Source organism: Saimiri boliviensis, chromosome 11 (assembly GCF_048565385.1).
Source record: "Saimiri boliviensis isolate mSaiBol1 chromosome 11, mSaiBol1.pri, whole genome shotgun sequence".
In the NCBI taxonomy this organism is placed as follows: domain Eukaryota; kingdom Metazoa; phylum Chordata; class Mammalia; order Primates; family Cebidae; genus Saimiri; species Saimiri boliviensis.
In genome coordinates, this window is record NC_133459.1 from 96,817,122 (window position 1) to 96,841,115 (window position 23,994).

General features: G+C 43.4%; 1 protein-coding gene and 1 long non-coding RNA gene across 4 annotated transcripts in view; one reads left to right on the top strand and one right to left on the bottom strand.

Moving 5' to 3' along the window:
* The window catches only part of LOC141580317 (uncharacterized), a 117,701-nt gene extending 104,134 nt beyond the window's left edge, over positions 1-13,567 (bottom strand). For 2 of the 3 annotated variants that reach the window (XR_012512518.1, XR_012512517.1), the window contains exons 1-3: positions 13,010-13,567; positions 7,755-11,032; positions 4,146-4,409 (exon numbers count right to left, since the gene is read on the bottom strand). This is a non-coding gene — a long non-coding RNA (uncharacterized LOC141580317). Of the gene's footprint in view, positions 1-939; positions 4,410-7,754; positions 11,033-13,009 lie in introns of those variants that run through there. The other variant, XR_012512516.1, reaches the window with a different exon arrangement.
* Positions 13,568-14,090: 523 nt separating this feature from the next.
* Positions 14,091-23,994, top strand: part of TSPAN2 (tetraspanin 2) — a 43,228-nt gene continuing 33,324 nt past the window's right edge. The window contains exon 1 of the mRNA XM_039460864.2: positions 14,091-14,231. Coding sequence (XP_039316798.1) covers positions 14,163-14,231 — 69 coding nt within the window. The 5' untranslated portion in view covers positions 14,091-14,162. The remainder of the gene's footprint in view (positions 14,232-23,994) is intronic.

Below are 23,994 nucleotides of genomic sequence, written 5' to 3' on the forward strand. Positions count from 1 at the left end.
GCCTATCGCATACCACCAAAACTCACGTAGGATATCGCCTAGGGATACTGAGCTTTGAGAATTGTATTTCAGCTGCTCAATCAAGAACCGGCTTTCCACACCGGCGCTCTAGACAAAGCAGACACCACCTTTCCACACACTCACACTGGTCATTTCTATCACCTAGCTGTGCCTTTCAAATCACAATAATCATTCAAGACTCAGCCAGCCCCACTTCCCCAACCCCTCTGTGGCCTTAAGGAATCTTTTCTGTCTGAACTGTCAGCACACTTGGAGCACTCAGGACTTCTCACATGGGACTCAATGTTCGGCTCCTTGAAATACGAGGTTTTGATGGACGCCATCTTTTTCAGAACATATATGGGCTTCTCAAGGTCTGAGATCATATCTACTTATCTTGATAGGGTCTTGTGCAATGAAATTTGTTAGATGAATGTGTCCTCCACTCTGTCCAGTGGTATCTTGTGAAACATAAATCTGAGAGGCCAGACGTGGTGACACACACCTGTAATCCCAGCACTTTGGGAGGCCAAGATGGGTGGATCACCTGAGCCCAAGAATTGGAGGGTGAAACCCTGTCTCTACCAAAAAAAAAAAAAAAGCCCAAACTTTAGCCTGGTGTGGTGGTGCACACCTGTAGTCCCAGATACTCTGGAGGCTGAAGTGAGAAAACGACTTGAGCCTAGGAGGCAGAGACTACAGTGAGCCATGATCATGCCACAGCACTCCAGCCTGGGTGACAGAGAGATGCCCTGTCTCAAAAAAACACAACAAAACAAAACAAAGCACGTAAATCTGATCATGTCATTCTCCTGTTCTTCACAAAATAAAGTGTTTACCTCGGCGGCTGTAGAGACAAGATCCTTTCAATTTGGTCCCAAATGCCATTTTATCCACTACTCCCCCCACTTCCCACCTGCCCTCCAGCCACCTGCCCCTCCAAATGCATGCTCCATGCTCTTGCCACACCCAGCTCCTCGGCATTCCCTGGATAGGACAGACCATCCTTTGGGCTAGTCTCCCTTCCAGCATCCCATTAAACACATTCCCTGTCTATCAAACTCCAACTCATCCTCACACGTTAGCCAAAATGGGATGTCTTCCTGAAGCCTCACACAGCTCTCTAGGTCCCTCTTCTGTATTGCCACATCATGGTATACATTCTTCTATAAAAGCACTCGTTAGTGATATAACACTTTGTTTATGACTGTCACTTCTGTTAGCCCATAAGCTCCCAGGAGCAGGTATTTTCTCAATATCCTCTGTGCCTGGCACATAACAGGTATTCAATGTTTGGTGAATGACTAGTGTGGAGTTAAGAATGCAGGCTCTTGGAGCATTCAGGAGAATGTCTGCAGATCTGGAGAGATTCATCCTTTTTTACTCCTGACATGGGTTATTTGTACATTCTCCCTTTTGCTTGATTAATTTCAACGGAAGTTACTGATATGTTTGGGCATACATTTACCATCTCACTGTGTATTTTCAATCTATCTTACCTGTTGTATATTTCCTCTGCTCCCTGTGATACGTAATTTTATATGTCAACTTGACTGGGTCATGGAGAGCCCAGATAACTGGTCAAATATTATTCTAGCCAGACCTGTGGGATTCAAAACCAACCACTGTCATTGTTCATCCTGAGCAAGCTTCTTAACTCCTCTTTGCCTCAGTTTTGCAGTTAAAAAACAGTAATAACTCATAGGGTTGTTTGGAGGATTCCGTGAGTTAATAACTACAGTGAGATTAGAACAGAGCTCTGCACATTAAGTGCTCAGTAAATTCTATTACTTACATTATCCGCATAGGAAAGATATACATTTCTTCAGATCTTTTTGGGTTAGGGCCTCTAGTAACTATTGCAGCGGTCCAGGCCAAAGATGATGAGGGGGGGTTGAAAGTTGGTGTGAAGACAAGAAAGGTGGGAGGCACCAGACAGAATCACGGGCTTGACAAAGCCATGAGGGAGATAAAAAGAGAAAAGTTAGGGACTACAAACTCAGGTAGGACCTGGAGGGGTCACGGCAGAATCCATGACCACAGCCAGAGCAGACTCCACATGCACCAGGAATTAGGGAGTGGGTGCCACTGTGCTCAAAATCCAGGAGACAGAACTGAACCCCAAGAAGAGGAGGAGCAAGCACCCAGGACAAAAAGCCAAATCCAAGGGAAGCTTCAAACCACCAGGAGCTAAGGAGGCAATGAGCAGAGTCAAAGCCGCTGTGACAGATGAATCTCGCTCAGGGCTTACATAACTGACCTGGACATGAGACGCCCCAGGACTTCTCATACCAGTAAGTGATGGTAAATTTGAGCAACAGTGACCTATTTGCTGCTAAATTCATAAAAGATCTTTAGAAGCTGGGTGAGGAAGAAGAAATACAGTGAGATTCAATGTGAGTAGATGAAAATGAAAGTTTTCATTACACACATCTAAGATGGTGAGCTTCCATGACTTAATAGAACCCTCATGAGAAATCTGGACACTCAGGACCTAGCCCCATCTGAACTACCAACTAAAACATAACCTCTTTGGGCCTCAGTTTTCCCAGCTGTATGATAAAACGATTGATCTTTGTGATCCTTTCAAGAGCTTATATTTTCTTCAAAGGAGTTTTAGAAGGTCTTCTAGTTGGTTCTCTCAAGGAATCATCCCTAAACTTCACTAAGCTGCTAGATGACATATGTGTCAGTCAAGTGTCATTTCCCAGAGTTCCTCAGTCAAACTTCCCCCTTAGTATATTTTTAAACCTATTAAGCCTCTATTCCATATTTGGTGGCGTAACTTGTGCTTCTCCCCATCACCAGATTCTGCGGAAATTACAGTACCTCTTTCCTCATCACCTGTTGCTCTAGTTTCTACAGATGCTTCTATTGCAGCTAGCAGAAAGCCAACTCAACCTGGCTTGAACAATAAAGGAAATTCGTTGGTTCATATACTGAAAGGTGCAGTAATTCCAAAAATTTCAAGCATGATCTAATCAAACTAGATTTCATTCCGTAATTCTCTTGGCTCCGCCCCTTCCCTTGTACACAATTTGTCTTCTAGACTGGATTCCTCATAGCAGCAAAATGGCTGCAGCGCGTGCAGGTCATACATGTGTTTGATATTCACCAAGAGTCCAGAACTTCAGTCTCATTGAATCAAGTTAGGTTACATAGCCATCCATGGCCAGGGAAATGGGATTATGAAGAATGGCTTAGGCCAATCAGGGATTATCCCTGAAGGTGGATGGGATCAACCCCACTCAAAACATTTGGCTGCTGTACCCTAAGACAAGGTGGAGGTAACCCACATTTTCATACTGCAGTTGACTTTATAAACTCTGTTCTGCCCCTCACCTCCCGCGGTATTCTCCCTGCCCTACAGCAACACAAGGAAGAAGGCAACTGTCTTTCCTTAGAATCCTCCAGAGAAAACACCACTCCCACAGGCGTTGTGGGTCAGATTCACAACAGGGCAGGTAGTTACAGAGTAGCACAGCTCAGCACGTATTTTTAAATGTGACATCAGGCATCTTGTTTCTTAAAGGTTCCTGACTATCTCTGTAACTGACATTTTCTCACTGACATTGTTTTAATCTTGGGCTCTAAGCTATCACTTCATTGCCGATTTTAATCTACAACTCCCTGATTTCTGGGCTTGAGAACATTATCATATGTTCATCGTCCATTTGGATTTACTCTTTTGCAAAATATTCTTTCGAGTCTTTTTGCTAACGTTATATGCAACTAAGTGCATGTAAAAGGTGGATGGACTTTTATATAAAATGTGAAATAATCTATCTTTGCTTAATTCTGTGTAGAAATTTTTAAAGTATCGATACTGGTTTTTTGTTGAATGATTACAAATATCACCTTCCATTTTATGGCAAGTCTTTTTACTCTCTTATAGTATCTTCTGGTAAATGAAGATTCTTGATTTTAACATAAAAACTCTTATTTACGGTGAGCAGGTACTTTTGCGACTAGCTTAAAATACATTTGTCTATCTGGAAGTCATGTCGATATTTTCCTATATTATTTTTTGATGTTAGTTTATTGCTGCCTAACAAATGTACCCAAAGCTCAGTGACAGAAAACAAACATTATTTTGTTCTCACTCAGGTGCCTGGGTCAGCTGGTCTAGGATGGGCTCACCTTACCTGGACTGGGTTTGCTCCAGGCTGGGTTTGGCTAGGGCAACGTCACCCGAGAGCTGTGCCCCACGTATTTCTCATCTCCTTCTGAGGGTCAGTGGACTGTATCAGGCATATCCGTCTCATGGTGATGGCGTTAAGTGGAAGAGGGCAAGCAGAGATGTCCAGGGTCCTTGAGGCCGAGGCTCAGAATGGCACATTGTCACTTCCACTGAAGTGACAATGGGAAAACATACTCTGCCCCTTTTATGAGAAGAACTGCAAAGACACCTGGGAAAGAGCATGGGCACAGGGAGGAAAGAATTGGGGCCAGTAAAGCAATAAATGATATTCTCTATAAGCTTTATATTCAGAGTTTTACCTTCTATTTAAGAAGATATTCCAAATGGAGTGAATTTTTGTGTGTGATGTGAGGTTGGGGTTGTTTTTACATAGGGATACCCAGTTGACCTAGTGTCATTTTTAAGGACGTTTTCCCACAGTGCACAGAAGTGGTACTTTCATCATAAATGAAGTGACCACATACACAAAAGTCAGTTGCTGGGCTCGTTTTCCTTTTGGTTTTCTTGTCTCTCCCAGTTCCAATACTATGCTGTCTTAAATACTGTAGTTGCATATAAATCTTGATATCTAATAGAGCAAGTCCACCCACCTCGTTCTTCTTCCATGATGTTTTGGCTATTCCTGATCCTTTGAATTTCCATAATAACTTTTTCAGAGTCACCTTGTCACATGCCACCATGAAAAATCTACAAACAACATCTTTGTGAAGATTTTTTAAATTGTAAATCCTTTGAAACTATCCATCAAACTGGAGAGAACTGACATTCTTTAAATATCGATTTTGCTAATTTGAACATAGCATATCTCTCCATTTATTAACAGCTTCCTTAACATTACCCAATAAAGACTTTAAAATTTCCCTGTAAAGTTCTTACATGCTTTTTCTAGAGAGTAGATACTTGTTATGCTATTTTAAGCTATCTTCTTTTAAAATTTAGTTTTTTATTCATTACTGCTATAATGAACAGATATTCTCACGTTTATTTTTATCATCAGAAAATTCAGTAAGTGCTCATTAATTCTAGTAACATCATTTTATGTAGAAAATCAAAATAAACACTATTAGATAATCTGATCATCATAAAGACAACTTTATTTCTTTCTACACCTTATACATTTAATTTTCTTATTGAGCTCTCTGGTACAGTGATGAGCAGAAGCAGTGATAGCAGGAATCTGTCTTGTCACCAGAATTTTATCTTATAGCAATGAATTCCCATCTATACCTGGTTGCTTAGAATTTTTACAACAAATCAATGTTGAATTATCAAAAGATTTTTCTGTACCTACTGAGCTGGCCATAGAATTTTTCTCCTTATTAATGTGGTAGATTACACTTACTGATTGAAATGTAAATCAACATTGTATTCCTGCCCTATACAGTCATGTATGTATTAGGCTTTTCATATATTACTACATATTCTTTTTAAATTTAGGGGAGTACAGGTTGGTGTATATATTTATGAGGTACATGAGATGTTTTGATACAGGCAAGCAATGTGAAATGAGCACATCATGGAGAAGGGAGTGTCCATCACCTCAAGCATTTATTCCTTGAGTTAGAAATGATCCAGTTACACTCTTGAAGTTATTTTAAAATGTATAAGTTATTAGTGACTATAGTCACCCTATTATACTATCAAATGGTAGGTCTTCTTCATTCTTTCTATATTTTTTGTACTCAATAACCATCCCCACCCTCCCCTCCAACTCCCCACTCCCTTTCCCACCATCTGGTAACTATCCTTCTATTTTATAGGTCCGTGAGTTCAATTGTTTTGCTTTTTAGATTCCACAAATAAGTGAGATATTTCTACCTGTTTGGCTAGTATTTTGGTGAAGATTTTTGCATCTATGTTGATAAGTGAAATTGACCTATAATTTTCCTTTTCATTACCATCCTGTCTTTTTCAGGTTTAGGTTTTAAGATCATGCTACGAAGTCTCATAATGTTAGTATTTTTAAAGTGCTCCCTCTTTTTCTGTTCTCTGGAGAGTTTGCATAAGATTGGAATTATTTCATACCTAAATGTTTGGCAGAACTCACCAATGAAGGACAATCTGGGCCGGACTTTTTGGTTTTTGTGAAGAGATCATATATAAATTTTTAATGGTTATAAGACTCTTCAAACGTTCTAATTTTCATTGAGTCCATTTTGATGTTACTTTTTAAAGGAATCGGTCCATTTTATCTAGTTTTCAAATTTATTGGTATAGAGTCGTTTATATTATCTAAATGTCTGCAGAGGAGTCATTAATCTTTTTTTTTTTAATTCCTGACATTGGTTATTTGTGCAATCTCTCCTTTTCTTGATTAGTTTCAACAGAAGTTACTGATATGTTTGGCTATAAATTTACCATCTCATTGTATATTTTCAATTTAGCCTACCTGCTTTACATTTCTTTTGTTCCCTGTGATGGTTAATTTTATATGTCAACTTGACTAGGTCATGGAGTTCCCAAATATTTGGTCCAACTTTATTCTTGGTATGCCTGTGATGGTGTTTCTGGATGATATTTACATTTAAATTGGTAGACTGAGTAAAGCAGATTGCCATTCTTAAAGGGTAGCTCTCATCCGCTCAGCTGAAGGCCTAAATAGGACAAAAAGGTTGACTCTTTTGCAAGTAAGAAGGAACTCCTCCCTGAGTGCTTGAGCTGGGACACAGATCTTTTCCTGTTTTTGGACTTGAACTGAAACATCAGCTCTTCTTGGGTCTGGAGCCTGACAGCTTTCAGACTACAGCCACACTGTTGGCTCTCCTGGGTCTCCAGCTTGCTGACTGCAGACCTGGAGACTGTCAGCCTCTATAACCACATGAGCCAACTCCTTGTAATAAATCTCTTACGTAAATATATAACGGCTTGGCTGGGCGCGGTGGCTCACGCCTGTAATCCCAGCACTTTGGGAGGCCGAGGCAGGTGGATCACGAGGTCAAGAGATCGAGATCATCCTGGTCAACAAGGTGAAACCCCGTCTCTACTAAAAGTACAAAAAATTAGCTGGGCATGGTGGCGTGTGCCTGTAATCCCAGCTACTCAGGAGACTGAGGCAGGAGAATTGCCTGAACCCAGGAGGCGGAGGTTGCGATGAGCCGAGATCGCACCATTGCACTCCAGCCTGGATAACAAGAGCGAAACTCCGTCTCAAAAAAAAAATATATATATATATATATATATATATATATATATATATATATATATATATATAAAACAGCTGACTCATATAGACAGTCTTGTACCATGCTTTAGAATATAAATGGTACTTAAGTGCCTACAATTTTGCTCTCAGCCTTTGGGGCCTCTGTTCAAACTTAAAGACCACAAGGAAAGTCACATTAAAATTCGGCCAGACTATTATTCAGTCATTTTTAAAACTCTTTCCTAATTTGGATGATTCAAATGGAGATAATCTGTGAGGCACAATGAGTATTCAGACCTAGACCTGAGACCTGGATGAGTTATGTTCCTCTCCTTCCCCCAACTGCCTGTACAAATGAAAACAAAAATGAGCTAGTTGTTCCCGTAGGGTCCTATGGAAACCATCATTTACCTCTTGAGTTTTCTCTCTTCTCCTGTTTCAAAGTCCTTTCTCTTTCTTCACTCACATCTCCATAAGCAGGTATAAGCTTTCTCCCACTAGCAAACAACAGAAACTGAAAAATGATCAAAGGAAGCTAGTGCTGCCTGAATGCTGCTGGGAAAACACTGTAAAAGGAGAACCCAGCAACCTGTGACCATGGAGATGGTTTGTAATCAGCAAGCCAGGGCCCTCGCTTTCCTCCCTTCTCTGGGCATCCAATAGACAGTTGGTTTAGAAAATCTGAGCCCACAGACTATTTTCCAACAACAGCTGCATAGCAACAGGGTTCATATGCTGTAAACCTAGCAGTCAAAAACTGCTCATGTTTGCTTATCAAAACCAAAGTTATGAAAGCAGGCACACCAGGCTTCCTTTTCTAGCAGTATGGCAGATTTGATATCGTGAACTACCTTCTCGACTGAAACTAAGATACTGGATAAAATATGTAAGCATTTAAAAACAAAACCACACTGCTGAGCTAGCACAAAAGGAAGAGAATCTACAAAGGCCAAAATGAAGTGAAAGCAAGAACTTGAAGTAAGCACACACCAAAGCCACCTTTTGCCCTGGGTTTCTGTTTCGACAACTGCAACAGCTTGGGGTTTGTGAATTAAAGCCTGAAATGCCACTAATATAGACAGTGTGTTAGGAGACCTCACCCAAACCTGGTACCTCCTCCCAGGGGATATACCCTCAAGGGAAGAGTAGATAAGAAATAAACCCATCCTGCAAAAGAGGCTGAAGAAATGGATATGTTTCAATCTCAGTGTTGGAGTGAGGAAAATCTCCCCTGAGACTTTCTAACCACAAGCCAGCCTTCAAATGGATTTGTTGTCTAAATTAACACTGTGGTAGTGCCTTGAGATGATTTGCAGAACGCAAAGAAAATCCTCTCTGGAGGATAAAACCTCAACTAAGGATTCAAAGAATTCCCACAAATTTCCAAGGAAAATAAACAGTTTACAGCTTTAAAAAGTCATACAATACACAAGGAGCAAGACACTAAAATCAATGGGTAAAAGAGTCCACAGGCAGCAAAATCGGATCACAGAGAGGTCAGATACTAGGGTTATGAGATGTATAATTCAAAATTTTAAAAAGCTTCTACAATTCCACTCTTGCTTATTTTTCTTGTTTCCAAATGCAAGCCCCTATCAGTGTCTGGTTCTCAGTCCCTTTCTATTTCTTCAGAGACACTGCTCTTGCTTTTCTTCTCTTTCAGCCTCTCTCTCCCCATGCACCTTCCCTCAGGACTATGAACACATGTATACATTTGTATACTAAAAGTACTTTTAACAGTAACTTGATCTAGAACAAGCTTGTCCAACCCATGGCCCATGGGCTACATGCAGCCCAGGACAGTTTTGAATGCTGCCCAAGACAAATGTATAAACTTTCTTAAAATATCATGAGTTTTTTGTGATTTTTTTTAATCTCACCAGTTATCACTAGTGTTAGTGTATTTTATGTGTGGCCCAAGACAATTCTTCTTCTAATGTGGCCCAGGAAGCTGAAAGATTGGACACCCTTGGATCTAAAAGAAATTAATTAACACTTTCAGCCTTATGGTCTCTGGGAAAAAGATTAATTTCTTTTAATAAACGTAGTAAATTTTGTTCAGACAAGTATAAAAGGACATTCAAGAAAAATCTTTCAAGCATAAACATATATTAGTTTAGGATGACATTTTATAAAATGGAAATACAAGTTCAAGGAGAAAAAGGAAAGATTAAAAATTTCACCCTGTTAAAGAGGAGCTCACGCATGTATTTTATTTTTTGTTTGTTTTTATTTTTATTTTATTTTATTATTTTTTGAGACATGGTCTCACTCTGCCACCTAGGCTGGAATGCAAAGGTGCGATCTCAGCTTATGGCAGCCTAGACCTCCCAGGCTCAAGTGATCCTCCCACTTCAGCCTCCGGAGTAGCTGGGACTACAGTAAGCACCACCACACCTGACTAATTTTGTTCATTTGTTTTGTAGAGATTGAGTCTCACTATGTTGCTCAGGCTGGTCTCAAACTCCTGGACTCAACTGATCCTCCTGCCTTAGCCTCCCTAAGTGCTGAGATTACAGGCATGAGCCACCATGCCCGGCCTTGTTCATGTATTTTTTAAATGGATGATAATAGGTAGCAGATCATACTGGCATTCAGTTTCTATTGGATGTATTAAAATGAGTAATGCGGCCATTTGATTTTAAAAGTCAATATTTAAGACACACCAGAAATGACATCTCTGAAAATATTCAAACTTATGATAAATAATTTTATATGTAACTTAAAAATGTGTGAGGGTAATATTATACAATGTCATTTATATGAAGGTTTTAAACAGGCAAATTTAATCTATAGTGAAAGTAAATTAGAACAGTGTTTGCCTGCAGGAGGGATGTGGGCATAGATTGACTGGGAAGGGTTATGTGACAGCCTGAAAGCTTCCTGGGGTGACAGCAATATTCTATACCTTAATAGGATTTGGGGTTAGAAAGGCAAAAGCATTTGTCAAAATTATCAAATACTATACTTAAAATGTGTACATTTCATTGATGTAAATTTTAGAAAAATAGTAAATAGATCTTTGAACTCTAGGTAATGTTATGCATGCTAAAGAGTTTAGGGGTGAAACATATTGTTTTAAATCTATTTGGAAATAAATAAAAAATAAGATTTATTGAGAAATGGATGGACATATAGATAAGTAATGCAACCAAAGCAAAATGTTTATCATAGAATCTAGATGGTGAGCATATGGTACTCCCTGCCCAATTATTTCAACTTTCCTGTATGTTTGAAAATATTCATAATAAAATATTGGGGGAAAAATGCAAAAGACAGCATTTTTGTAACTATTTTAGGGCATGTGTGGGTAAAAGTTTAAAGACCACTGGCTTCCGTTTATCACCATTTGCTGAAGAATCTTTACCCTAAACTTACCATCCAAGTCTTTCTCCAGAATCCCAATCATATTTCCACTTCATCTGGATTTCCTAACATATCTAAAACTTGGCAGATCCAAAAATCAATGCATTATCTTCCCTCTACCAGTTAGGAATATCTCCAGCTACATGTAACAGAACACAAAGTCAAATAAAAAGAGGGGTACCTTTCCTGTATAATAAGGAATCTGGAGTTAGGTGGCTGCGGGTGTTGGTTCAGCAGTTCCACAATGTCCTGGGTGGAAGGTCTGCAATTGTCTTGACCTTTCTTCATGGTCACAAAATGTTCTAGAGCTTCAAGTATCATGTCTGAGTTCAACACAGGAAAAAAAGACAAGGGAGCAATGCCAGTGACAGTTGAAATGCTAACTTCCTTATTATGTCATTTCATGTAGTCCCCCTACTTTCTTGCAGTAATATACTCTTGAAAATGTATGAGTCAGGATGACTTTCAGGTACAATACATACACGCATATCGATAATGCCAATTCTTGATGTTGGAGGTGGGACCTAGCGGGAGGTATTGGATCATGGGAGTGGATCCCTCACGAATGGCTGGATGCCATCCCTCTAACGAGTGAGTTCTTGCTCCCACTCTCGTGTACACACTGGCTCCCTGTGGCTTTCCACCACAACTAAGTTTCCTGAGGCCTTACCAGAAGCAGATGCCAGCACCATGCTTCCTGTACAGCTTGCATAACTGCAAGCCAATTAAATCTCTTTTCTTTAGAAATTACCCAGTCTCAGGTATTTATTTATAGCCACAGAAGAATGGACTAACACACATGCATACACACACACCTACACATACATATACACAAAAACCTAAACCTCAATTGCCTTCAGAAATGACTCAGTTCTGGGGCAATGTCACCAATGACTCTGGTCTTTTCAGCTTCCTGCTTTGCTGTTCTCAATGTTGGATCTGTTCTCAGGCTGGTATGAAGATGAATATAGCAAATCTATGTATACCATCCAGATCCAACAACTTCAAGAGGAAGACCATCTGGCCCCTCAGTAGACACCACTCCAATCCCATTAGTCAGAATGTTTGTCAATTTGTTTCCTGAACTAACTACAAGGGAAATAGGATTACCTTAGCCTACTGCTGTCAAGAGTCAGCTTCTCCTAAGACATATAACTTTGTGAAAGGGCGACTGGGCAAGTCTATACTAAAGATCTGAAACTGTTATGTTGGACAGGCAGCCACCATCTATCTCTAATACATGTGTGCTAAAATTGCAGTATGAAAAAATAAACAGTATATGTATATGTTACAATAGGAGTTCTCTTCCCTCTATATAATCCCTAGACATATTTTGTCTCAGAGATGTAAAATTCAACAACATGTTTAAAGTATAATATCATTGTTGTTCATTCAGTTGATTTATTGAATTCCTTCTATGTACCAGACACTACTCTCTAACTTAGTTCTTTTCATTTCTACTAAAACGGAGGTCACAGATATAGAACTGTAAGTGTTTGATTGAAGCTGATGATTCACTTCTTTCTGCATACCTAATGACTTACGTCTTTGTCTTTATTTCATTGTTGGAGACATGTTTATTACTAGAGTCAGCACTTTCCCTTTTCTGTCTTCTACTCATTTTTATAAATACAAGTCACTAGATATTCGAACAAGTGTCCAAAGACACAGAGGTAGGCAAAGATGGCAACGTGGTAGAAACTGAATGGTTGATTGATAGAGTGTGATACAATAACACTAACCCTTATGCAGTACTTACTCTGCCAGGCACTGTTTTAGGCACTTCACAATTACTAACTCATTAATCTTCACAACGTGAGGGGAGTACTTTTATCTCCATGTTGCACACAGGGACACTAGGGGCCAAGGACAGTTTTGCACGTTGGTTGTTTAGAAGAGTGTGGCACTCCCCGCCTTTTCTTGCTCCCACTCTTGCTTTGTACACGCTGGCTCCCTGTGGCCTTCCACAAAATCTGAAAGCTTCCTGAGGACTGGCCAGAAGCAGATGGTTAGCCGACTGAAAGCTGTGATTTGGCCCCGCTGCCTTCCTGACTCACTCTGCCCCACTCCCCCCAGGGCCAGGCTTCACTCCGGCTAACTGCAGTTCTCAGAGCTCCCTCCCAGGCCTTGCTCTCTCCAGCCCTGTGCCTTTGCACAAGCCGTCTTCCTGGACTGATCTTCTTTCCCGCCTGGGCTACTTCTTCTAGACCAGATCAGGCCCTTCTCCTTAGCAATGCCTTCTCTGGTTAGGACAGTAAGGCCAGGCACACCTGTCCAGCAGGCAGCCCCCCTCTCCTCACCTTATTTGCTTACAGATCTGTCTCCACCGCCAGCGACTGTGGTTCCGGGCCTGGCTGTCTCCTCATTGTTGAGTCCGTGGGGCTTGCTGCTATGTCTAGCCTATCATAGGCACTCAAAGTTTTGCTGAATTTATGCACAAGCTCTCCGAATTTTACGCTTTCTCGTCTCCCCCATACTGTCTGGCACCACACATTGCAGACACTTAGTCAATGGGAGTGGGAGTCTGATTTTCCTGCCAACAGCCTAACTTAATAAAAACAAAGCAAAACAAAAACCGCCCCCTTTCTCCCATCTCCACATCAGAAGATCCCGAAAATTTAGGATTCTTTCAAGCCTCAGATCAGTGGAAACCTGCAAGACGTGGGAGTCTGACTCCCTCCACTGGCCGGCCGGGTGGGGAGCAGCCCTCAGGACGCAGGGTGCCCCCCCACCAACACCGCGCCCTCTCCCAGTTCTCGCCTATTAAGGTAACAGTCCCCCGAGGAGCGGGGAAGGGCCAGAGGGAGGGTCCCCGAGAAGCGGCCTGTGCGCTTGCTCGGCGCCGCGGAGTCGCAGCCCTGGACTCTCAGGCGGGCGCCCCGCGACGGGTCCTGCCAGCTTCGGATCAACCTCGGGCCACACTTGGCTCTTCTACCCGAGGTCACCTTCCTGGGTTTGCATAGCCACGGGGCCGCGTGCTTGTCCCTCAAGCATCGCCCGGGCCTCAAACCGGTCTCCGCGCAGGGCGCTGACTGAATGGGTCCCCCGTCCCCGGTGGGCGCCCCCGCCTCCGCCCCGCAGGTGCTCGGATAGCCACCGGCAGCGGCGCGCCCACGGGAGGGAAGGCAGGTGGTCCCTGGGTCTGGGGAAAGAGAGGACGTCTCCAGCGGGCCCCGGGATCTCCACCCCGCCGCGGGATCTCCACCCCGCGGCGCCCCCAGCGGTCGCCAGCCTCGCGGCTCGGGGTCCCCGCGCCCCTCCCCTCCCGTCCCCTCCCCTCCCCTCCCCTCCCCTCCCCTCCCCGCCGCGCCGCGCCCGCCCCGCCCCCGGAGGCCCCGCCCCCACGGCCCCGCCCTCGCCCTCCCCGCTCCGCCCCCTCCCCGCCGGCGCCTGCCGCTCCCCGCGCTCGCAGCGCGGGCCTGGGGACCGGGGAGCCCGCCGCCGGGCCGCAGCATGGGGCGCTTCCGCGGGGGCCTGCGGTGCATCAAGTACCTGCTGCTCGGCTTCAACCTGCTCTTCTGGGTGAGACCAGGAGGCGGGAGGGCCGGGCAGGGCAGGGGGCCGGGCGGCGGGCGCCGGGCCGGGGTCCCCGGGGAGCTGACTGCGGCGTCCGAGTCGCGCTCCTGGGGAGGGCAGGGTGCTCCAACGCGGAGGCGAGGAGAAGGCAAACAAAGAGGGAGGGGAGGCATGGAGGGGAGAGAACGGGAAGACAGAAGGTTGATCAATGAGAAATCGTGAGGAGGGGAGAGACACCGTGTGGCTCTTCTCTGGAAGAAACCCCCACCTGCCTTGGTTTTTATCTCCCAGCTGTTGACCCCAGGTGCGGGGACCCAGCCTCTCCTCCCCTCCGGAGGGCTTGGGGCCCTGGCGGTCCCTGTTCCCCTCCAGCCTCGCGTGCACACACCCCCTTCTCTGCCTACCAGCTGGAACCAGGGCCTGGCCATGGTGTTGGGAGAGAAACCCCTGCCCTGGGGCTGCCTGGGGTGGTGCTCCATTCGAGTGTGTGGACACACCACCTGGCTGCGATGGGTTTGTTTAGGAAATTGGAGATAGGGATGAAAATTGTGGTGGGGGGGGGGGTCGTCCTTTTGCTGGGCATCAGGGAAGGGTGCCGCTGGGTGAGAGGGGTGGTGAGTGCTCTTCTGAGAAGTGAGTGGGGGATGGAGGGGCTTCTAAAGGGCGGCAGCATCTCTCCACAATCCGCAGCGCAGCCTCTGCTAAATACTAATTCTCCCAGAGATGATCTCATTCAACTTTTCAGGGTTGGATTCAACTGACAGGATTCCCAGGATTCAGGGTTCACAGAGAGAGGAACTTGACTCTTGTCTCCTTTATTACTGAGACAAGGATAGACCTAGACAAAATCTACATCCCTGAATACCCTGTCCCAGGCCCTGGAAGACTGTGAGATAAGGTCTGAAAATGGTCTTTTCTGCACATTCCCTCTTGGGCTTTCTTAAGGAAATGTCACCCAGTGTAACTGCTCAGCTAGACCCTGAGGGAAAATATAGGTCTTGCTTTGGATGAAGAGACTTGAGAGCAGCCAGGGACCGGGTGCTTTGAAACCACTGCACTGAAGGAAGTGGCTGTTCTATCTGCTCTGGGGGAAGTTGCCTTGCCATTATTGCAACTAATTAATTATTGAATGATGGGCTCCACTTTTGTCTGCCAACCCGTTAGCCTAGATGCCTGGGTGACTCCAGCAACTCCAAGCTCTTCAGCATCCTTCAGCTGTGGAAGGTGTGAAGGAGGTACCTCCCAGACCTGCCCTGAACTTTAAAGAGATACATGGCCTTTGTTCACCTGGGATTTACATCAGGCGTACTATAGGGAGGGACATTTCTGAAGACCATTTATGTTGTATTTTTTAGGATTCTGGCTTAATTTCAAAAGCTGTTAATGATAGATGTCATGATACGGTGACACCCTTCGCTCTCATTGCTTATGAATTCAAAAGAAGTTTTAAACCTGAGGAGGAATTCTTCGTCTGGGTTCAGTGCTTATTTAGTGCCTGATATTGTACCAGCCTTTCCAGTGATAGTTGGAAGCATTCCCTGAATGTTTCCAACGTGTCAGGGAGAGTGCTAAGCATATTATATTCATTATGACACTTAATCCACACAAGAGTCCTGATATACACATACTATTATTTTGTTGTTGTTGTTGTTGTTGTTGTGTGTTTTCTTTTTGTCTGTTTTGGGTTTCTGTTTTGTTTTGTTTTGTTTTTGGAATAGAGACGGGGTTTCACCATGTTAGGTTGGTCTTGAACTCCTAACCTTGCGATCTGCCCACCTTGGCCTCCCAAAGTGCTGGGATTGCAGGCATGAGCCACCGTGCCCGGCCTACACATACTATTGATATCTCCATTTTTACAGATGAGGAAACAGGGGCTCGAATAGGTTACATCACCTAAGATCATGCAGCTAGTGAGTGGAAGGGATGGTAGTCAAAGTCAGCCTACCTGCTTTTAAGCACTGTGGTACATTCAATTAACCAGTGGTTCTCAAAAGTGGTTCCTGGGCCAGCAGTATCAGCATATCCTGGGAATTCGTCAAAAATGCACCTTCTCAGGCTGGGCACAGTGGCTCACGCCTATATTCCCAGCACTGTGGGAGGCAAAGACAGGCAGATCACCTGAGGTCAGGAATTCAAGACCAGCTTTGATCAACATGGTGAAACCTCATCTCTGCTAAAATATAAAAATTAGCAGGGCATGGTGGTGGGCGCCTGTAATCCCAGCTACTTGGGGGGCTGTGGCAGGAGAATCTCTTGAACCTGGGAGCGGGAGGTTGCAGGGAGCTGAGACAGTGCCACATTGCACTCCAGCCTGGGCAACAAAAGTAAAAAACAAACCAAAAAAAAACAACAAAGAATCATTCTCAGCTGATCCCAGAGTTGCTGAATCAGAAACTCTGGAGGAAAGACTTTTTAATTTAGCGATTTAATTTGACAAGCCATTCACGTAATTCTGATCTATGCTCAAATTTGAGACCCACTCTATTAAACAATGATTAAACAAATAATAATTTGTCAATATAAATACAGTTCCCTAAGCTGCTCATCTCACCGAGGAAACAAGACCAGTGGATATCTAATAACACAAAAATAAGACAGTACGGAATCAAGTGATGAGTTTCACACTGTTGACAGTAAGGAAAGGAAGTAGGAGCAATGTAGTGTTTGAGTGCCTCTGCGTGTTAGCCAGTGAGGTTAGATCAGACCTTTTATATATGTGATCTAAGTAAGGAGTTTAGAGAACGGATCACAGTCATCATGAGGAGCCAGAAAAGTTCTCCTTAAGAAGGAGCTATTTAAGCTGAAGGACTGGTAGAAAGGAGCTGGACAAGGGTGAGCACCCCCTCCACCAACAGAGAAGCAGAGGAAGGGGGAGTGTGTGCCACCATCTGACTGTCAAAGCCATCAGGCTGGAGTACAGAGATCCCAAGCAGAGCGTGACTGCACAAACAGGGTGTACTTGAACAAGTTATTCTTACTTCTAGCCTTGTTTTCTCATCTGTACGACTGGAGTAATAGAAATATTGAAAGGATTAAGAGGGACTATGAAAAGTATGTGAACTCAGCTTTCTATGAGCCTAGGACATAGTAAATGCTCAAAAAATGTTAATTATTATTTTTGTTATCAAGTGCCTGGCACATAGGAAGCATTCAATAAATATTAGTTCTCTTTCCCCTGATTCCTTTCATGTTGGGGAATAGTATATAAGTTTGTTAAGTGACTTGCAATTTGTCTTCATTTGAGGATAACTACACATTATCTTGTCAATTTGTACTTGTGGATTTTCCCCACTAGAACTTAAAACACTCTAAGAGCAGAAATTGTGTGTTTTCTGTTTTGTTCATAGTTGTATCCCCAGTGCTAGAATAGTGCCCAGCATATAGAAGGCATGCAGTGGGAAATGGAGAACTTCCTCTTCCCCAGTCTCATGGGGATGGGGGCAGAGGCAGCAACCAGAACCAAGAGGCAACTGAAACAGACCCCTGATGACTTAGGGGAAAGTCACTGCATGGGATAGAGTATCCAGATACCTGCCTTCACTGTAACCGAGGAAACCTGATTCCAGAAAAGCCCCACTCTACTTTCTGAAGTTGTTTTTTCCTGGTTGGAGGGCTTTGTGGGAAGTTTGGGAAAGGGGTGGAGGATAGTTTTCCTGGAAGGCCAGGTTTTAGCTGTGACTAAAGTATAACGTTTACACATACCCTTAGAAGCTCACATGCCTGCCCCTTTGAGTTACAGAATTCCCTGGGTGACAGCACTTCCTTCCAGTCAGAACCTCACCAGAGGTGAGCATAGAGGTGGGGCGGGGTCTGTTTGGTCATCTGCGGTTTAACAAATCAGTCTGCAGCCTCCTCTGGCAGCTTGCTTTAAGTTTCCCTAGGCTGTGCTCCTGGTTTCATAAACATACAAGCAGACCCTGCCAGAGCCAGCATAGTACTCCCTGGCCCAGGGCCGCTGACTGTACTCACCACTGAATTTTTAAAAACAAAGTAAAGCCTAGCCATTAGCCCCCCTACATTAATTTCTCTTATCGTGGTTGATGTCTAACATGAAACCCCTCCCAACATCTGTCATGTCTAAATTCAGACACTGCGATCAGATAGCACGACATATTCCTGTGCCTTTTATTGAAATCACCTTTATTTTTTTCCTACGTTGCATAGCAATATAAATAAAACACTACTCCCCCACCAAGCCGCAAATGTTGGTTTAAAGGAAAACCTGGACGCTGTTTATTCCTTGGTTTATTGTTGTATGCTCAGCGTTTTCCTATCATTGTGCTGCACTAGCTGCTCCGCATTACCGACCCACAGGAAGCAGAGTTGCTCATTGTTGAAAAGCAGATGCCATATATGGCAGGTCTGAAGTCGCCCTCCTTTCCTTCTCACCATTTTTAATACAGCTTTTGGGGATGCCTAAAAGGTGCTTTTAAGAAAGACAGTGTCTTGCTGGCTTGGGAGTCAAAGACGTTTAACTCACATGAATCTTATAGAGTTCGCTTCCCCCTCTTTCCCAAACTTATTTCAAACAGTAACTTCAGAGCAATCACCTGTCAGAGAGATTGGTTTAGGAAAAAATACCTAAAGAAAGTCATCTTTGGAGACCAGCCCATAAGACAGATAGGAATGTTCTCAGCCTCGCTGTGGGATAGTCTTTATTGCTGGTTTTTGTGAAGGTGGGAAGGGAGCAACAGGGGCCAGTGTCACCTAGTGTGGACCTAGAAAGGGACCTAGCATTGCTGAAAGGAACAGGGATTCTTCGAGAAGGGGATGGTCTGAAGAAGCCACAGCTGTGGTCCCAGGGTTCTGGTGGACCTCGGACAGGCCTGTGTAGTGTGGCAATTCAAATCCAGGAGTCCAAAACCTGGGCGGTAGATACTGGCATCACACTGCCTGACTTGATTCCTGCCTCCTCTATTTACTACCTAGGGGACTTCGGGCAAGTTGTTTAACCTCTTTGAGCCTCCTTTTTCTCGTGTGTATAATGGGCATAATAAAGAAGTGATATCAATCTATGCACTCTGATATTCCATATATTAATAAGTTAATATATAGAAGGTTTTAAGTATGGTTCATGCATACAGTAAATACTCAGTAACATAAGATATTAATAGTAGTGGTTTTTAAATACTAGAAGTACAAATGGGAAAGTAGAAACTAGAATCCAAGAGGCTCATACAGGCAAGACAAAGCAGGCAGGTGTTTTATATCTAACCTAGCAGGCAAGGTGGCAAGAGTCTTGGAGTTTATCAAGGGGATGGAGTCAAAAGGAAAGATCACTTCCTCTATAAATCCCTGCTAGGTGCTGGGAATTCAAAGATGATTAAGACACAGCCCTTGATCTTGAGGCACTCATGTCTTTATTTGGCCTCCATTTTGCCTTTGATTAGAATTAATTCCCTGTTTCAGTCTTTGCTCCTTGAGGGCAGGGACGATGTCCCTTAGGCATCCCCTTTTCCCCCAATCCCTCAGCACCTAACAGAGTTCAGCATGGCTCCAGGTAAGGGAGCTGTGTGCACTGACCCTGGAGCAGGATCTGTTTATTTCCCGCCCTGCTTCTGTGCTACTAAGGGGAGGTCAAGGAAAGGCCATGGGAAACCTTTGGTGATCAGTGCCTCTCAAACTTGAGCATGCATGCAGATCACCTAGGGAGCTGGTTCAGCTCTAATCTGATTCAGTGGGTCTGCAGTTCTAACAAGCCCCCAGGTGATGCCCGTGTTGCTGGTCTGGGAACATACTGTGAGAACCCCTGTTTTAGATGTAGCCTGAGGAGATCAGAGGTCACCAGTGGCACTTGTTTCTGACTGAAGCAGGTGTGCCCTACTTCTTAGTTTGCTCTCTTGGCTTGTTTTTGACAACTCTTTTAATTTCAGTTACCACTTTACCTTCATCCGGTCTCCTTTTTACACTAACACTTGATGCTTTCTAGAATTACCAGGAGACCACCTGTCCATTGTTCATTGCTTTTCACCGTGTTATTCTAGAACATCAGCCATGAAGTATCTTTAGGTCTCTAACCACCTGTGACAAAAGGGAACGTAACCTCTATCCCCCAACCTTGACAGTTAATATTGCGAAGCTGCTCTCCTAAAACAAGTGATGCTATACTGAGCACTGAAACAAATCATGTCATGGTTGCTAAGGAATTAAAGAGAGAATGCTGCCAGTAAGATGGAAATACCAGATGGGCTGGGAGCACATCTTACAGATGAATTACCTTGGGTTGCCTTGGCCTGCCTTTTTCATCCTCTTTGAATTTGATTGGGAGCAAAAATACCAATGCTAATTAACACTCATGTGATGTTTCCGTTTACAAAGTGCTTTCATCTGTATTATCCCACCTGATGATAAATCACGACATCTCATGAAATAGTGTAATTATTCCCATTTTACAGTTGTGAAAGCTGAAAGTCAGGCACAGTAGGTGGTATGTCCCAGGTCTTCTAACTTTAAACTCCGTACTCTTTTTATTGTTTCAGTTTATTGGAACATGTGGACTATAAGGTATAAGAAATGCTGCTAACTTGGAAAATGTGAAATCTGTGATGAGGGAGATTATATTCAGTGTCAGATTTAGTCTTGATGCATTCTAGAAACACGGGTACAAAGAGATACTTAAAATACTAAGGCATATAGGAGAAGAAGGAGGGGAGAGGTGGGGAAACTCCTGATCAGTTTCAGGCAGAGGAAAAGTAAAATAGGAATTGAGAAAGGGTATATATCAAGAGACAGTTTAAAAAATTAATTTCAGGAGCAAAAATCTGAAGACTGGTAAGCACTATATAAAGGTACACTATGTGCCAACTGCTTTCCTAAGCACGTTTTATTTTTAACTCCGTTAATCTTCACAACCACCCTGTGAAATAGTAGCAGTTATCATCCCCAGTTTACATATGAGAAAACAGAGGTCTGAAGAATTGAAGAGACTTGCCCAGGTCTCAGAGCTGGCCAGGGGCAGAGCTGTGTCTCTGTGTGTGTCCCCAGGGTCTATACTTGTAACCACTCCAAGTCTAGAGACTATTGGAGAGGAGCTTGTGAATTCTAGACCCGCACTGTCCAATGTGAAGACTATGCTACTGATCGTATGTAGCTATTTAATTAAAATTAAATGAAATGTACATTTTGTTCTCAGCCCCACTCGCTACATTTCAGAGCTCCCATAGGTGCCTAGTGGCCACAGTGCTAGACAACACAGATACAGGACATTTACATCACTGGAGAAAGTTCTACCGGACAGCCCTAGCCTAAATTTAGTTATTCCTTCACTCATAAATACATCTATTCATACTTTTATCTGATGCGATCTTAAAAACATTAAAGAGAGGTGACATCGTTTCTGCAAAAGGCCAGTGACTTTCTAGAGTAGAAGATTTAGAAAATCGAAAGAAATTCCAGCTGTCGTGGAAAGAGGGAGTGTAGATCTAAAATAAAAATTAGTAGAGGTGGGCTGGAGCAGACCGCATTATCAGAACCATGGGAGTGATGTTTCCTATCTTGGAGATTACGCTTTCAGTTTGAAGTAACATTAGCAAGTCTACCAACATAATAATGCAAAGTGTGGGCCAGTCACTGTTCTCCATGTGTAACATGAGCTCATTTCGTCTCTTTAGGAGGCACTGTTATTACCTTCACTTTGCAGATAAGGAAGCTGGGGTTAGAGAGGTTAAGTGGCTTGCCCAATATTATAGGACCAGTAAGTGGCAGAGCCTGATTCAAACTCAATTGCCTAGAACCCCCATTTTTATCCACTACAACTCCTTTGCACCCATGTAGTGTATGCATGCATGTGTTTATTACCCTAAGGGCATTGTTAGGCATTCTGAACACCCAGAAGAGATGAATTTCTAGAAGAGTAGTTGGCATATATTCCAGGATGTATACCAGGCTCTGTGCTCCCCATCATAATGGTGATTGGGAAAGAATTAGCTTATTAACAGGATGTCAGAGCCCCCCAGCAAGGCTAAGCAGGGCCAGGGGTGCACTAGAAGTTGCTGTCATTCATCCGGGAAACGGACTTTGTCTCCCTGCTCACGCCAGAGTCTGTCTAGTCCTCTGTGAATGGTCCGGTGCTGCATCTTCCTGACCACAAACAGGTCCTGGTAAAATGGCTTTTAAGAAAAATCTCTATAGAGCACCGAACTAGACTTTCACGATTTCTTTTAGATTCCACCCATGCTAACTTCTTACTAAACAAATTGTTTTGGCTTTTGTAATCTAGCCTTAGTTCTACTTGAAATTTTTTTTTTTTTAAGCATTGTCATTGTCATTCTGTAACTACTAAAACTGGATGAAGATCACTGCTTATTGATCAATAATTAAGAATTCTGTTTACGTACTCCAAAGTAGTTTTCCCAACCACTTGGAAGAATGTTAGGCTATAAAATAAATATTGTTTAATGTGTTGTCTTTGCTTATGTAAAGCTCTATATAGATGAGATGTCAGGGTAGTCATTGTGGCACCCAAGATAAGTGATTATATATGCAGAGAGCAGGCCTGGGAGGAGAGCCAGCTGGGTGATCCAAGGAGGAAGTCCAGAGAACCTAGAAAATACCGTTTTTGTCCTCCCTGGGCTTATCCCCTTGGTGAGGTAAGTAAGGTAGACATTGAGTTCCATTCACTTCTGTGACGTGGTAGATTGGATTTTAGTTCCATACATATTTGATCATCATTTGAGAAAGCCATCTGCTCCCTGGAGTCATTAGCCAGTAGTCTATGACATTCATTTTGCTGTATAAAAAAAACTACACAGGCTGGGCATGGTGGCTCACACCTATAATCCCAGCACTTTGGGAGGCTGAGGCAGGAGGATAACTTGAACCCAGGAGTTCAAGACCAGTCTGGGCAACATAGGGAGGCCCATCTCTACAAAAAATAGAAAAAAATAGCTGGATATGGAGGAGGTGGGAGGATCGCTTGAGCCTGGGAGGTCAAGACTGCAGTGAGCTGTGATGAGGCCACTGAACTTCAGCCTGGGCAACAGAGTGAGACCCTGTCTCAAAAAAATAAAAAGAAAGAAAACTACACAGCCATCGTCTTTCTCCTAAATCTTGCTGTTTCCTGCTCTCCTTCTCCTTCCCCCGTATTTTTAAGAGAAAAGGCATTATGTATAATCACTGAATAAACAACACACTTTCCACCATCTATATATAAATTGTCTGCCCTATCATTCACAGCAAGCTTTTCATCCCAGGTTAGTTTCCTTCCCCTGGGCTTGTATTTCTCTAGCACTTCTAAATTGCCCCCCAGCAATGTTGGTTGACCCATGCAAGTTAACTTCATAACTATTTAAAGAAACTGAAGGAGCACTGGCCCAAATGTGTAGCCCAGTTTCTTTCCCGAGATGAACGGAATACTCCTGATTTTATTGTGGCCTGAATTGCAGCACCCTTCCATCAGTGCAGTGAATTAAGCATTGGTTGATTGTAAAATGTACTCTTACCTGAAGGAAGTCTCTCTTAGTGTGAGCTTTTTCTTAGGAAATTGTATGAGGAAAATAATGGGGAGATCAGAGACAAGGGGATCTAAAGGAGCTGTCATGCATTTCCAAACTAACACAGCCTTCTCATCATCACACGCTGTCACAGTCCTGCCTCCCAGTTCCCACTTACCTGGTCCTGATGAAGGTCAGGGTAGCAAGGTCCCTCGGAGACTATTTGACATGGACGTCGTAGGTGTTCAGTTCTTGTTTTTTTCTGATAATACCCTTGATTTTGAAGAAGTGCCATCTGAATCCTTGCCTTGCTTTCACTGCATAGCAGAATAAAAATC